The sequence below is a fragment of the Cherax quadricarinatus genome, chromosome 82 (assembly GCF_038502225.1).
Source record: "Cherax quadricarinatus isolate ZL_2023a chromosome 82, ASM3850222v1, whole genome shotgun sequence".
Taxonomy (NCBI): domain Eukaryota; kingdom Metazoa; phylum Arthropoda; class Malacostraca; order Decapoda; family Parastacidae; genus Cherax; species Cherax quadricarinatus.
Genome location: NC_091373.1, coordinates 12,026,846 through 12,042,790, shown reverse-complemented (window position 1 = coordinate 12,042,790; position 15,945 = coordinate 12,026,846). Strand labels below are relative to the sequence as shown.

At 37.5% G+C, this 15,945-nt stretch overlaps 1 protein-coding gene across 12 annotated transcripts in view; it reads right to left on the bottom strand.

Annotated features, from left to right (window-relative positions):
* Window positions 1-15,945, bottom strand: part of LOC128702903 (uncharacterized protein F09G8.5) — a 138,326-nt gene that overhangs the window by 108,166 nt on the left and 14,215 nt on the right. For all 12 annotated transcript variants that reach the window (XM_070102599.1, XM_070102607.1, XM_070102601.1 and 9 more), the window contains exons 3-5: window positions 15,286-15,453; window positions 11,395-11,520; window positions 6,349-6,499 (exon numbers count right to left, since the gene is read on the bottom strand). In XM_070102599.1, the coding sequence (XP_069958700.1) occupies window positions 6,349-6,499; window positions 11,395-11,520; window positions 15,286-15,453 (445 nt within the window). The remainder of the gene's footprint in view (window positions 1-6,348; window positions 6,500-11,394; window positions 11,521-15,285; window positions 15,454-15,945) is intronic.

Sequence of the window (15,945 nt, the reverse complement as noted above, 5' to 3'; positions counted from 1 at the left end):
TCTCTTCTCCAGGTGCATAAACACTTACTATAACCGACTTTTCACATCCAACCCTTATTTTACATCACATAATCCTTGGATTTATACATTTATATTCCCTCTTTTCCTGCCATAACTTATCCTTCAACATTACTGCTACTCCTTCTTTAGCTCTAACTCTATTTGAAACCCCTGACCTTACCCCATTTATTTCTTCCCACTGAAACTCTCCTACCCTCTTCAGCTTTGTTTCACTTAAAGCCAGGACATCCAGCTTCTCATTCATAATGTCCACAATCATCTCTCTCTTATCATTCGCACAATATTAACGCACATTCAAACATCCCACTTTCACAGTTTTCTTCTTTTTCTTTTTAGTAAGCTATATGGGAAAAGGGATTACCAGCCCAGCATTTTAGTTGACTTTTACAACACGCATGGCTTACGGAGGAAAGATTCTTATTCCACTTCCCCATGGATATGAAATGAAAAGCACTAAGAACAAGAACTATTAAGATAAAATCAAAGAAAACTCAGATGAGTGCGTATACATAAACATGTACTTGTATGTGTAGTGTGACCTAAGTGTAAGTAGAAGTAGCAAGACATACCTGAAATCTTGCATGTTTTTGAGACAGAAAAGAGACACCAGTAATCCTACCATCATGTAAAACAAATATGTACAGGCTTCCATTTTACACTCACTTGGTAGGATGTTAGTACCTCCCCGAATGGTTGCTGTCTACCAACCTACTACCTACAATATTTATTAGAGACTTAATCCATAAATACTGAGATTAATAAAAGATTTATAAGTTCTGACTGCTGCTTCCCAAATTCACATTTCTTTACCATGAGAAAAGTTTAGAAGGGTTATACTATCTGTAAACCACTTCTATATATCCATCATAAACCACTTCTCTATATCCATCATACTAATCTTCTCTTCCATTATGCCTCCAGGGACCCAACTCATTCATTTTATCTTGAATCCTTATCAGGTATTAATTTTCTTTCCACTAGCCCACATATACACAACAACAATGCCCAGTATTTTAAGTCATTGTACTAATACAGTGTTTCTTTCGACCACATTTAAGAGTGATATTTAAAATTCTCAGCACCCAGCATCAACAGTGCCTCTCACTTGAGTTATGGTCATTTTCTCACTTTCCTCAATGTGGCACAGATTACCATTTTTATACATTTTCAAATAAAAAATTGTGGTTCTATTATTGACATAGAAAGCCTATGTAATTTAGTAGTGACAGGCTAACCAAAAATGCAAAAACTTGAAAATTGCAATAGGACTGTCAGACTAAAAGGACTGGGTACTGCTTGGGGTTATACATGTATACTGTACTGTATTGCAACTACATCTAATGTGATCTGTACATAAGCACTAGTAAATCTATTAATGTCTAAAAACCACTTCACTCTAGTAATAGCACCACAGAAACAAAATTTGATGCACACCCAACAAAGATTAAGGCAATTTTCAATATGGGAAGAGTAGTAGTCATTTTTTAAAGGTGAAATGAGTAGAATATTAAAAGATTAGTACATTACAGCTCAGTTAAAAACAAAAACTTATAGGTACTCACCAATGTTGTAATAATGCATCACTTCTATTTTTCACTTAAACTTCTAGATTCTTACCTACAGACAAAATATTTAAGTACCCTAAATGCTTCTTGTACCCTTAAGTCACCCTCATGATGCAATACATATGCATCACTGCACGGATACTAATTTAGCCCATTTCTAGTAAGTTCAAAATTCACTAACTTAGAATTAGCAAAGGAAACCCTAGTCAACATTTTGGCTCATACTGGACTATTATCAAGTCATGACTGACAATGGTCCAGGACAGACCAAATTGTCTAAAGTTTCCTCTCCAAACTGTGGATTAATAACTAATTGCTTCAGCTATGGTATTCAAACTTTTATTCCTTATTAGATTTATGGTTACTAAGCTTGTCAACACTGTCATCTTTGCATTGTTTTATGATACTTTAAATTTTTAGAACTAGGAACAATTAAAAACAAGTAACTATCTCTATACAAGCCATTAAAATATTCCTCAGAGCAATAATTAAAAATTAAAAAAAAAAAAAAATCAGTATTGTATTTAAAAACACTGGCTAGTACACATTTATTTTCAACTGTTATAATCAATATGCATCCTATCCTAGTTCCAACCCAAAATTATTAATAAAAAAATTTGGATTACCCAGGTAAGGAAACTTTTTAAGCATTCTGACCATGTAACACTAACCTTAATGTTCTTAAGAAATGTCTTAATTATTTAAAACTTTAGCACAAAAGTGCACCAATTTTTTATCACACAGTATTCAGTTTTTTTTTTTTTTTTTTTTTTTTTTTTCAACAAGTCGGCCGTCTCCCACCGAGGCAGGGTGACCCAAAAAAGAAAGAAAATCCCCAAAAAGAAAATACTTTCATCATCATTCAACACTTTCACCACACTCGCACATTATCACTGTTTTTGCAGAGGTGCTCAGAATACAACAGTCTAGAAGCATAAACATATAAAGATACACAACATATCCCTCCAAACTGCCAATATCCCAAACCCCTCCTTTAAAGTGCAGGCATTGTACTTCCCATTTCCAGGACTCAAGTCCGACTATATGAAAATAACCGGTTTCCCTGAATCCCTTCACTAAATATTACCCTGCTCACACTCCAACAGATCGTCAGGTCCCAAGTACCATTCGTCTCCATTCACTCCTATCTAACACGCTCACGCATGCTTGCTGGAAGTCCAAGCCCCTTACCCACAAAACCTCCTTTACCCCCTCTCTCCAACCCTTTCGAGGACGACCCCTACCCCGCCTTCCTTCCCCTATAGATTTATATGCTTTCCATGTCATTCTACTGTGATCCATTCTCTCTAAATGACCAAACCACCTCAACAACCCCTCTTCTGCCCTCTGACTAATACTTTTATTAACTCCACACCTTCTCCTAATTTCCACACTCCGAATTTTCTGCATAATATTTACACCACACATTGCCCTTAAACAGGACATCTCCGCTGCCTCCAACCGTCTCCTCGCTGCTGCATTTACCACCCAAGCTTCACACCCATATAAGAGTGTTGGTACTACTATACTTTCATACATTCCCTTCTTTGCCTCCATAGATAACGTTTTTTGACTCCACATATACCTCAACGCACCACTCACCTTTTTTCCCTCATCAATTCTATGATTAACCTCATCCTTCATAAATCCATCCGCCGACACGTCAACTCCCAAGTATCTGAAAACATTCACTTCTTCCATACTCCTCCTCCCCAATTTGATATCCAATTTTTCTTTATCTAAATCATTTGACACCCTCATCACCTTACTCTTTTCTATGTTCACTTTCAACTTTCTACCTTTACACACATTCCCAAACTCATCCACTAACCTTTGCAATTTTTCTTTAGAATCTCCCATAAGCACAGTATCATCAGCAAAAAGTAACTGTGTCAATTCCCATTTTGAATTTGATTCCCCATAATTTAATCCCACCCCTCTCCCAAACACCCTAGCATTTACTTCCTTTACAACCCCATCTATAAATATATTAAACAACCATGGTGACATTACACATCCCTGTCTAAGACCTACTTTTACCGGGAAGTAGTCTCCCTCTCTTCTACACACCCTAACCTGAGCCTCACTATCCTCATAAAAACTCTTTACAGCATTTAATAACTTACCACCTATTCCATATACTTGCAACATCTGCCACATTGCTCCTCTATCCACTCTATCATATGCCTTTTCTAAATCCATAAATGCAATAAAAACTTCCCTATCTTTATCTAAATACTGTTCACATATATGCTTCAATGTAAACACCTGATCTACACATCCCCTACCCACTCTAAAACCTCCTTGCTCATCCGCAATCCTACATTCTGTCTTACCTCTAATTCTTTCAATTATAACCCTACCGTACACTTTTCCTGGTATACTCAGTAAGCTTATTCCTCTATAATTTTTACAGTCTCTTTTGTCCCCTTTCCCTTTATATAAAGGGACTATACATGCTCTCTGCCAATCCCTAGGTACCTTCCCCTCTTTCATACATTTATTAAACAAAAGTACCAACCACTCCAACACTATATCCCCCCCTGCTTTTAACATTTCTGTCATGATCCCATCAGTTCCAGCTGCTTTACCCCCTTTCATTTTACGTAATGCCTCACGTACCTCCCCCACACTTACATTCTGCTCTTCTTCACTCCTAAAAGATGGTATACCTCCCTGACCAGTGCATGAAATTACTGCCTCTGTTTCTTCCTTAACATTTAAAAGTTCCTCAAAATATTCTCGCCATCTACCCAATACCTCCATCTCCCCATCTACTAACTCCCCTACTCTGTTTTTAACTGACAAATCCATATTTTCCCTAGGCTTTCTTAACTTGTTTAACTCACTCCAAAATTTTTTCTTATTTTCATTAAAATTTCTTGACAGTGCCTCTCCCACTCTATCATCTGCTCTCCTTTTGCACTCTCTCACCACTCTCTTTACCTTTCTTTTACTCTCCATATACTCTGCTCTTCTTATAACACTTCTGCTTTGTAAAAACCTCTCATAAGCTACCTTTTTCTCTTTTATCACACCCTTTACTTCATCATTCCACCAATCACTCCTCTTTCCTCCTGCCCCCACCCTCCTATAACCACAAACTTCTGCCCCACATTCTAATACTGCATTTTTAAAACTATTCCAACCCTCTTCAACCCCCCCACTACTCATCTTTGCACTAGCCCACCTTTCTGCCAATAGTCGCTTATATCTCACCCGAACTTCCTCCTCCCTTAGTTTATACACTTTCACTTCCCTCTTACTTGTTGTTGCCACCTTCCTCTTTTCCCATCTACCTCTTACTCTAACTGTAGCTACAACTAAATAATGATCCGATATATCAGTTGCCCCTCTATAAACATGTACATCCTGGAGCCTACCCATCAACCTTTTATCCACCAATACATAATCTAATAAACTACTTTCATTACGTGCTACATCATACCTTGTATATTTATTTATCCTCTTTTTCATAAAATATGTATTACTTATTACCAAATTTCTTTCTACACATAGCTCAATTAAAGGCTCCCCATTTACATTTACCCCTGGCACCCCAAATTTACCTACTACTCCCTCCATAACATTTTTACCCACTTTAGCATTAAAATCCCCAACCACCATTACTCTCACACTTGATTCAAAACTCCCCACGCATTCACTCAACATTTCCCAAAATCTCTCTCTCTCCTCTACACTTCTCTCTTCTCCAGGTGCATACACGCTTATTATAACCCACTTTTCACATCCAATCTTTATTTTACTCCACATAATCCTTGAATTAATACATTTATAGTCCCTCTTTTCCTGCCATAGCTTATCCTTCAACATTATTGCTACTCCTTCTTTAGCTCTAACTCTATTTGAAACCCCTGACCTAATCCCATTTATTCCTCTCCACTGAAACTCTCCCACCCCCTTCAGCTTTGTTTCACTTAAAGCCAGGACATCCAGCTTCTTCTCATTCATAACATCCACAATCATCTCTTTCTTATCATCTGCACAACATCCACGCACATTCAGACTTCCCACTTTGACAATTTTCTTCTTCTTATTCTTTTTAGTAATCTTTACAGGAAAAGGGGTTACTAGCCCATTGTTCCCGGCATTTTAGTTGACTTTTACAACACGCATGGCTTACGGAGGAAAGATTCTTATTCCACTTCCCCATGGATATAAAAGGAAAATTAATAAGACCAAGAACTATTAAGATAAAATCAAAGAAAACTCAGATGAGTGTGTATAAATAAATGTGTACATGTATGTGTAGTGTGACCTAAGTGTAAGTAGAAGTAGCAAGACATGCCTGTAATCTTGCATATTTATGAGACAGACAAAAGACATCAGCAATCCTACCATCATGTAAAACAATCACAGGCTTCGTTTTACACTCACTTGGCAGGACGGTAGTACCTCCCTGGGTGGTTGCTGTCTACCAACCTACTACCTATTCAGATACTACCATTAATTATAAAATACCTCAAGTGATTACTCACTGATATTACAAATTTATTTTATCAGCTGTAAATGCAAAACATAAAAGTTAAATTTAATTAATACAACATCTTTAAAATAAAACAATTAACTTAACATGAATAATTACACACATCCACATGCAGTGACAAAATGTATTGGAACTATACTTTAAGAACTACTTAATATACTCTAGACAAACAATTATCAAGGGATACAACAGTTTCCATCAAAAGTTAAATAAAAAAAAATATATTGGAGCATATAAATGCTACACTCTTCCCACCTGATGACTGGATCGTGTTGGAGTTGTTGTCTGAGAATATCGTCTCTCGGAGGATGGAGGGGAACAGTCTGACAAGCTACTGCCACCCCCAGATTCACTGCGCAGAGATTCTCCCATACTGCTCGATCGTGGCAGTTCCCGCTCATCCCCTCTGAGGTGGGAAATAAAGATAACAACTTGGTCAGAGAATGTGTCAATGTGAGTTTCCAACTTTTTGTTTATTTTATTGTGATATTTTCTAGAAGGGAATTGAATTTTAATAATAAACGAAAATCTAAGAATTCATATCTGACAAATTTTACTAGTTACAGTGGGAAAGTAAAAGTTTAAATTATCATTACATTCAAAGGAAGGCAATTGGTTTCAGTATAAGTAAGCTCTTCAATGGTATAAAGGTACCTCTTCAAACAGGTAAAAAATAATGTTTTGATGAAACAGTACTGCTTTGTAGGTCTCATTATTTAATTCAATTCAATTCAAGTTTATTCTCTATAAGGGTTACAATGTGGGGTTTACAGGTTTGGGGTATTGTGTGGTTTACATGTTATAAAATACTAATTACAGAGGGGGCCACTAGGACACCTAGCATGGCTAGGCATTTCGAGCAGACTTAGATTAATTCTGAACATTAAATCCTTACAGATTATGGTATTAAGGCTAAGTGACTACATCATAATTTGTGAGTTTAGCAATGTGAATGCTTTTGTTTTGGCACAATACAAGGTGTCTATATTGGAGTATCATAGGCAAACTTGATGACTAGTTAGGATTTATTATTTTAAGATTAAGATTAGTATTTCTGGGTTTATAGTCAGTGGGTGAGCGAGTGTAATTGTGAACCACCAGGTGATTATTATGTAGTTAGTTGTCGGGGTGGATCAGGGAGATGAGATGTTTTCTAACTGTAGTTTTGAAAGTGATGAATGTGTCTGCAGTTCTAGAGTTTTCAGGTCCTTTGAAATACACTGAATTTTTGTAAAGGTTTAGTCGAACACGGGGAATGTTATAGAGATGTTTGTGTCTGGTGTTATGCCTGTGGATCCTGTCACAACTATCAAGAAAGCATTTCAGGTCAAGGTTAATATTGGAATTTAAGGTCCTGTAGATATAGATTGCACAGTAGTAAGTGTGGATGTTCTGAACAGGGAGTAAGTTTAGATCTATGAAGAGTGGGGGGGGTGTGTTGCCAGGGATGGGATTTAGTGATTATTCTTACTGCGGCTTTTTGTTGGGTTATTATTGGCTTTAGGTGTGTTGCTGCAGTTGAACCCCAAGCACAGATAGCATAGATGAGGTATGGATATATAAATGAATGGTATAGTGTGAGAAGGGCAGTTTGCGGCACGTAGTATCGTATCTTGGAGAGGATCCCACCATTTTGGATACTTTTTTTGTTATGTGTTGGATATGGGTGCTGAAATTTAGGTTGTTGTCAAGGTATAGGCCAAGGAATTTGCCCTCATTATGTCTGACAATTAGAGTGTTGTCGATCTTAATGTTAAGTTGCACAGCACCTGCTCTGCTACCAAACATAATACATGTATAGTAGGTTTTGCCAGTGTTAAGTTTAAGTTTATTGGCTGTCATCCAAATCGATATTTTGAGCAGCTCCTCATTAACAATGGTGTTGAGAGTGGCAAGATTAGGGTGGGAGATGACATAAGTCGTGTCGTCAGCTAAGAGAATAACCCGGGTTTCAGGTGTTGGGATATGTTTGGAAGATCATTGATATAAATGAGGAAGAACAGGGGTCCAAGGACACTTCCCTGCGGAACTCCAGTATCAAGTGGCCGTATTGATGAGGCTGTCTTTAATGGTGACATACTGATACCTATTAGAAAGGTAGGATTTAAAATATGACATTTAACCCTTAAACGGTCCAAACGTATATATACGTTCAAGCGCATAGCGCCCCAAACATGTATATACGTTTTATTTTTCATTCGTTCAAAATTAGCGCGATAGGCCTGAGTCGCCTAGACATGAGAGAATGGGTGTGCGCACTCAGTGTGCGCAGTATACAAAAAATCTGGGACGCCTGGGTACCACATGGTAGGACCAGTTACATTCAGCTCCATCCTGGGTCAACATCATGGCACATCCTCGTGATTCAGTCACGCTTCGTCATATTAACACTCTACTATTCAAGGAAAGTGATAGAGATCGTGAGTTTAGTGGATTTGACACCAATGGGGCCAGTAATATTCAAGGAATTAGTGAAAATATCGACGATAACCCAGATGACCCCCAGCCCATCACCTCTGGGGTAGCGACACCTGTCCTAGGGCCAAGCACCTCTGGGGTAGCCAGTGTGGCCACATCAGACCCTAGGCCAAGCACTTCTGGGGTGGCCAGTGTGGCCACAGAAGACCCTGGGCCAAGCACCTCTGGAGTGGCAAGTGTTACCCATAGGCAACTTCGCAAGAGGAAACTATCATTTTCCCAGTGTTTTAGTAGTGATAGTGAGTGATGTAAGTGATGATGAGATTGATTTTATGCCAATTGAGGATTCGTCTAGTGATAGTGACGTTCATTATTCACCAGTGAAACGTACTTTTAGGCGTCGTTATCTACGTTCAGGCAGTGTGCCATATGTAATCCCCAAGGGTCGTGGCAGGTCACGATCCAAAACCCCGGCCACTGATAGTGAAAGTGATCACGAAGGGGAGTATGCAGGGATGGAGGAAGTAGTGGTGGGTGGCATGGTGCCTGGACCACATGGCGTAGTGGGTGGACAGACAAAGGACCGCCCGGCACCCCCTCAACCATGTGCTGCCTCCACTCCTCTCCATCCTCCTCCTCCTGCCCCCCCTCGCCCCATGCCACAGGTCCACCCTGCACCATGTGATCGTGAGTGGAACTGAACACAAAGTATATTCGTGCCACAGCCTTGTGATTTTGATGCTAGTGGAAGTGGTATCCAGCCAGAATGTCCCATAACGAATGAGTCTACAGAGTTAGACTATTTCCAGTTGTACTTTGACGAGCCTATAATGAACTTGATAGTGACTCAGACAAACATTTATTACCAATATGTCATGAACAACACAACAGAGGTTGGAGAATCATCGCGGCTGCACAGGTGGAAAGACACAACAGTGGCTGAAATGTATTTATTCCTTGCCAATGTCATGCTTATGCCACATATCTATAAGAACAATATACATAATTACTGGTCTACAGACCACTTCATCAGTACTCCAGTTTTCCATGACCTCCTTCCCTTCAACAGATTCACTCTGTTGCTACGAATGTTGCACTTCGCAGACAGAAATACGTCAGACAGAAATGACCTTCTATACAAAATCCGGGAAGTGTTTATGTATTTGAGGCAGAAATTCAGTGTATACTTTTATCCCTTCAAGAACACTGTTGTTGATGAGTCCTTGATTCTGTTCAAGGGATGCCTGTCACTCAAGCAATATATACCGAGCAAACGTAATCGCTTTGGTATAAAACTTTTTGTTGTGCGAGACTGTGAGAGTTGTCTTGTGTTGGATGTAATTGTATACACAGGGAAAAACACACTCGATGATGACAGAAGGATGTTGGGCATTTCCGGTGATGTTGTTCGCAGGATGATGGAACCATACCTTGGCAAGGGCCATACATTGTACACAGACAACTGGTATACAAGCCCTATGCTTGCTGATTTCCTATGTGTGAACAATACTGATATATGTGGAACAGTGAGAAGGAATAGGAAACATATGCCGAGGTTCCCTGGAGGCAGTGTTGAAGGTGAAGTGCAAGCATTTTAGCATGGCACTGACGTGGCATGACAAACGAGACGTGACATTGCTATCAACCATCCACAGAAACGAGATGGTACAAACAGACTGAGCAAGTTCAACAACGAACCTATTGTGAAGCCACTTGCTGTCTTGGACTATACGAACAACATGCGACTAGTTGACGAGTGTGACATGATGATAGGGTTTGTTGACTGTATGCGTAGGAGTCGCAAGTGGTATATAAAAAAAAATTTTCACCTTGTAGACATTGCAGTGCTCAATGCATTCAATATGTATGAAGTAAAGACTGGAAAACGACAACATTTTGCAGATTTCTCTCTGAATCTCGTCAAACAGATAGCAAGAAAGTATGGTACCACACCTATACCTTCCCCTCAACAGTGACCTGTCACACCACAACCTGTCCCCCAACCACAGCCAGTGGGGGAAGTGCCAGACCGAATCACTCCTGTCACTATCTGGTACCAATACCACCTACCCAAAAGAAGAAGAATGCCCAGAAAAAGTGTATTGTGTGTGCTACCACCAAAAAACGACCCCAACAGCGGAAGGACACATGATTCATGTGTCACCAGTGTGGGGTGGCACTCTGTATGAATCCATGCTTCATGGAGTAACATACAATTGTGGAGTTCTAGAAATGTAAGTGGGACATGTAAATACTTGTATATAGTTGTAGATAATAATGTGTGATTCAGCCAGGTGTGCAAAATAACCTGTCAGTGTGTAAATGTGTGTTTATGACAATATGATAAAAATTTCGTATGTAATATTGGTGTATAAACAAAAATTGGCATTGATATCAAATGACTTACTATGAAACATAATTATCATATCATGAAAACCAAGAAAATGAAAAAATATGGAAGAAAACGGTAAATATGTTGAATTTCTGCAAGCAGCAGTGCTCCTTGTTGCCGTCAGGTGATCGCCAAGCGCCAACTTCGCGGTCTCATACCTCGGTAAGTACTGACCCTATTTTTTTTTTATACTAAAACACTTTAAAAAATGTGCTCTTTTTTTCTATATAATTTTTTTTTTTTTTTCAAAATATTCGGGGCGCTGCGCGAGTGAACGTATATATACGTTTGGACCGTTTAGGGTTAAATTTTAAATTAGAATGAAATAAAATTCAAATATGATTATATGGACTATTTTCAGACAGTGGACAGTGAAGAAATTTAATTTTATTTTGCAACAGAATCCAGTTATTTGAACGAACGATTATACAAACAAGTAAAATTTAATTGTATTTATCAATGAATATGAATATTTTATTTTGATAACACACCTTGAGTTTTCTGTGGCTGGCAGAGGCACGCCACATACCATAGCCTGCTGCACTTCTTCCGAGTCCACAGCAACATTATCCAACTTCTGAAGATGCGGCAAAGCTCGTAAAACAGTCAGGCGATATCTGTCAATAGATAATAATACAGTGTATATAAATATTAGTACAAGGTTTAAAATTAATACTTACTATGTTACTAAAATCAGCTCAAGTTAATTTATGAAGGGATTCAGGGAAATCAGCAGGCCAGACTTGATTCCTTGAGATGGGAAGTACAGTGCCAGCACTCCGAAGGACGAGTGTTAATGCTGCAGTTTTATAACTGTAGTGTAAGCATGCCTCTGGCAAGGCAGTGATGGAGTGAATGACGATCAAAGTTTTTCTTTTTCGGACCACGCTGCTTTGGTGGGAAACAGCAGATGTGTTAATAAAAAAAATAAAGTTAAAATAATCTACTGTGTTGGGACAGGATATACATTTAGGTTAATACAGTATTTAAGGAATTCAGACAGGCTATTATCTGGGTCACAGGTACAAATATGAACAATTTAATTAAGCCAAACAGGTAATGGAACTATGGAGACAAGGGAGGTTTTTCTCTAGACTGTCTCAAATATATTTAAATCATAATATGCTCTTTTAGAATAAGGTGTGACAACTATATGATAGTACAGTCACTAACAATTATACTGGAACACAGTATTTATAATAAATGTAAAAGTTAGTAGTACAGTACACAATGGGGCAACAAAACCTTTCTCTGTTCCTACACTTTTATGTTGGTATTGTATCACACTAATCACTTTCCATGTATCTGGCAAAATGTCAGACACTGGAGCCACATATAACAATTAACTTTAACCCTTTGAATGTTTCAGTCGTATATATACGTCTTGCGAGCCAATGTTTGACATACATGTACTCAAAAATTCTAGCAGCTTCAAGTCAAGCGGGAGAAAGCTGGTAGGCCCACATGTGAGAGAATGGGTCTGTGGTCAGTGTGCACAGTATAAAAAAAAATCCTGCAGCAAGCAGTGCATAACGAGAAAAAAAAAAAGCTCCGACCGTCTTTTTTGGATTAAAACGCTGACTTTGAGGTGTATTTTCGTATAGTTTTTATGGTTATATTCACATTTTTGTAGTCACATTTGATAGAATGGAAAACATATTATAGAAATGGACGTAATTTTCATTGGTTTTTCTATGAAAACGACCTTGAAATGGAGCTCAAAGTAGGGGAAATGTTTGATTTTTGCCAATGTTCAAAAGGAAACAAATGACATCACTGTCCAATAAATGTTCAACTAGCCATTCTAATATGCAGTCATGAATGGGGTGACACTATTTATACAATTATTACAATATTGCAGTAGTCTACACAACAGTAAATCTTCTATTTTTTGTTTGAAGAAAAATTCAAAACAGAAAGTAACACTAATATCAGAGGGGCCTGGAGACATGACTAATGAGCAAAAAAAAAAAAACGTTATTTTAGAGCCAGGAATGTCTGCATTGTTCATTCTCGACCCAATTTTGAAATTGGCATATTTTTTAATTTGCGTGAAATTGGCCAAATTGCCAATTTCTGACTATTTTATTGGGTAGTTGAAATCAGTAATTGGGCAGTTTCTTGTACTCAATCAATAGAACAAATGGAGTTCTAAAGAAATAGCAATGAGTTTGGTCAACTAGAACAATGGAATTAGCCGAAAATAGGGCTCAAAAAGGGCAAAATTGCCGATTCGTAAATATCGGCGAGGTCACTAACTTTGCGAGAGCGTAATTCCGTAAGTTTTCCATCAAATTTCGTACTTTTGGTGCCATTACCATTTGGAAAAGATTATCTATCATTTCATAAGAAAAAATAATTTTTTTTTTTCAAATATTTTGCGACACCAGGAGACACCTCAGGATTCGGGGTTGTGACAGTCAAAGGGTTAACCCTTTCAGGGTCCAGAGGCCAAATTTCGAAGTGCGCACCAGGGTCCAAGAATTTAAAAAAAAAAAAAAATTTTTTTTCTTATGAAATGGTACAGAATCTTTCTGAAGGTAATAAAACAAAAAGTACAAAATTTGAAGGAAAACTGACAAAATTATGCTCTCGTGAATTTTGATGTGTCAACGATATTTACGAATCGGCGATTTTGCCGACTTTGACTCCCATTTTAGGCCAATTACATTATTCCAGTCGACCAAATTCTTAGCTATTTCACTAGTATTACTTCTATTCTATCGCTTGAGCACAAGAAATCACCAAATCAACTGTTTCAACTACAAAATAAAGTGATCGGAAATTGGTAATTTGGCCAATTTAACACAAAGTTCAAAATATTCCAATTTCAAAATAGGGTCCAGAATAAACAATGTAGGTATTCCTGGCACTAAACTAACATTTCCTCTGTTCATTAGTTACATTTTGAGGCTTTACAAATGAATTCCATTTTGATTTTTTATTCATATAATGAATTTTTATTCAAACCAAAAAATAGTAGATTTACTGTTATGCAATATTATAATAATTGTATATCATCACCACATTTGTGAATGTATATTAGACCCACCAGCTGGCGTGTATTAGACATGTGAGGTCGTTTGTTTACTCTTGAACATCAGCAAAAATTTAACATTTCCGGTACTTTGAGCTCAGTTTCAAGCCATTTCCAGTGCTAAAACCAATCAAAATCATCTCTATTTCTGTAATATGACTTCCATTCTATCAAATGAAATCAAGAAATCGCAAATACAACTATAAAAAACATGAAAAAACACTGCAAAGTCGGTTTTAATCGAAAATCACGGTCTCTGTTTTTTTTCTCTCATTATACACTATGTGCTGCAGGATTTGTTTTATGTGGTGCACACAAACCACACAGATGTATTCTCTCATATCTAGGCCCAAATTTACCACTCACAGCTTATCAGAGTGAGCTGAGCTCATGGTGTAGATCTACGGTTTGGACCCTGAACGTAAAACCGTAGATCTACGGCGCAGACCCTGAAAGGGCTAAAGAATAAGTCATGTAAGCCGAGACATAGCTCTTTTAATGATGTCTGGATAATGGTGGCATGTAGGGTAACACAAAGAATACAATATTTATGTAGGCCCTCGTTAAAGTTAGGAAAACATCAGCTAATTAACTTTATAAAAGTATTAGTGGTTCATTAACACAAGTAGAAAGTGAAAAGGTAAAGCCAAAGTACGTACATATGTAGCCTAATAAATACAGCTACAACACAGGAAGGAAGCACTTTAAAGATAATTAGAAATGAGTACAAACATCCCATCGAATTTCTGATCTGTTAATTTTTAGTAAACGAGTTATTTAAAACCAACTGAACAAGAATAAAATGTACAGTATTATTATATTCTCAAAATGTGCCAAACTCACATGGGTCATTAAGCACAGAAGAATAAAGAATAGATGAAAGAAGGAAGTGCTGGTTTTTCTTCATTGGAGAACATTTTTCTTACAATGGAAAATGCGAATAATGTACTATTAAAATGTGCAATACAGTGGTACATTGAGTTTCAAACAATTATATAAGTGTATTTTTGTAAGTGCTTTTCTAAGTGTATTTTTGGGGGTCTGAAGAGGACTAATTTAATTCACATTATTCCTCATGGGGAACAAATTCGTTTGGTATCGGCACTCGAACAGCTTTCTGGAACGAATTACGTTCGCGACTCGAGGTACCACTGTACTTCCATTACGGATTTCCCATTTGCAATATGAATCTTGTTTTAGCTATACATAATCTGTAGCCATACAAGAGTTTCTGTGCAGATGCCACCAAAAAATAAATCTAAACACAACCAATCCCAAAATAATCAAATACAAAATTTACCTTTCAGGAAGGAGAGCTCATTCTTTTCAAAGTTACTATACTTACTGCTCAAATTCAGCACATGGATTGTCTGCAAGCCAAAGACTCTTTAGCTTGGGAAGTTGACGGAGATAGAGAATTTCATTGATGTCGGAAATGTTATTTTTGCGAATATATAACTCTTGAAGATTTGGACAATGCTGAAAATCTGCTAATGTGCTGATGCGGTTCACACTAAAAAAAAGAAAAAAAAAAAAGATAATAACTGTGTTAATCAATATGATCTTTTGTCAAGTACAATGTCTGGTAAGAACATACAGTAATATTACTTTAATCAAAGCAAGATAAAAATTACATTCTGTACTGTATTTACACAACCTACAAAGAAATAAAATTATGAAATTTGAAAAAAAAAAAATTAAATCCCAAAATATTTCTTATAATAAACAAAAATACATTATACATAATTATATTTCATAGCTCATGATCACTAAGGTGCATATATGATGAGGGTGAGGAGCGAAGCATTCAAGTACAGTAAGTTCTCACTTAACGTAGTTTTGTTCAATGTCATTTCATTACAACATTGATGACAAAAAAAAAAAAATTGATTCCAGGCCAAGGTCACGTCCTCCCCATGTCTGTGTGGGTTCTATCTGGGTACTCTGGTTTCCTTCCACCTCCCAAAGATGCGCACGTTAGGTTAATTGGCGTTTCTAAATTATC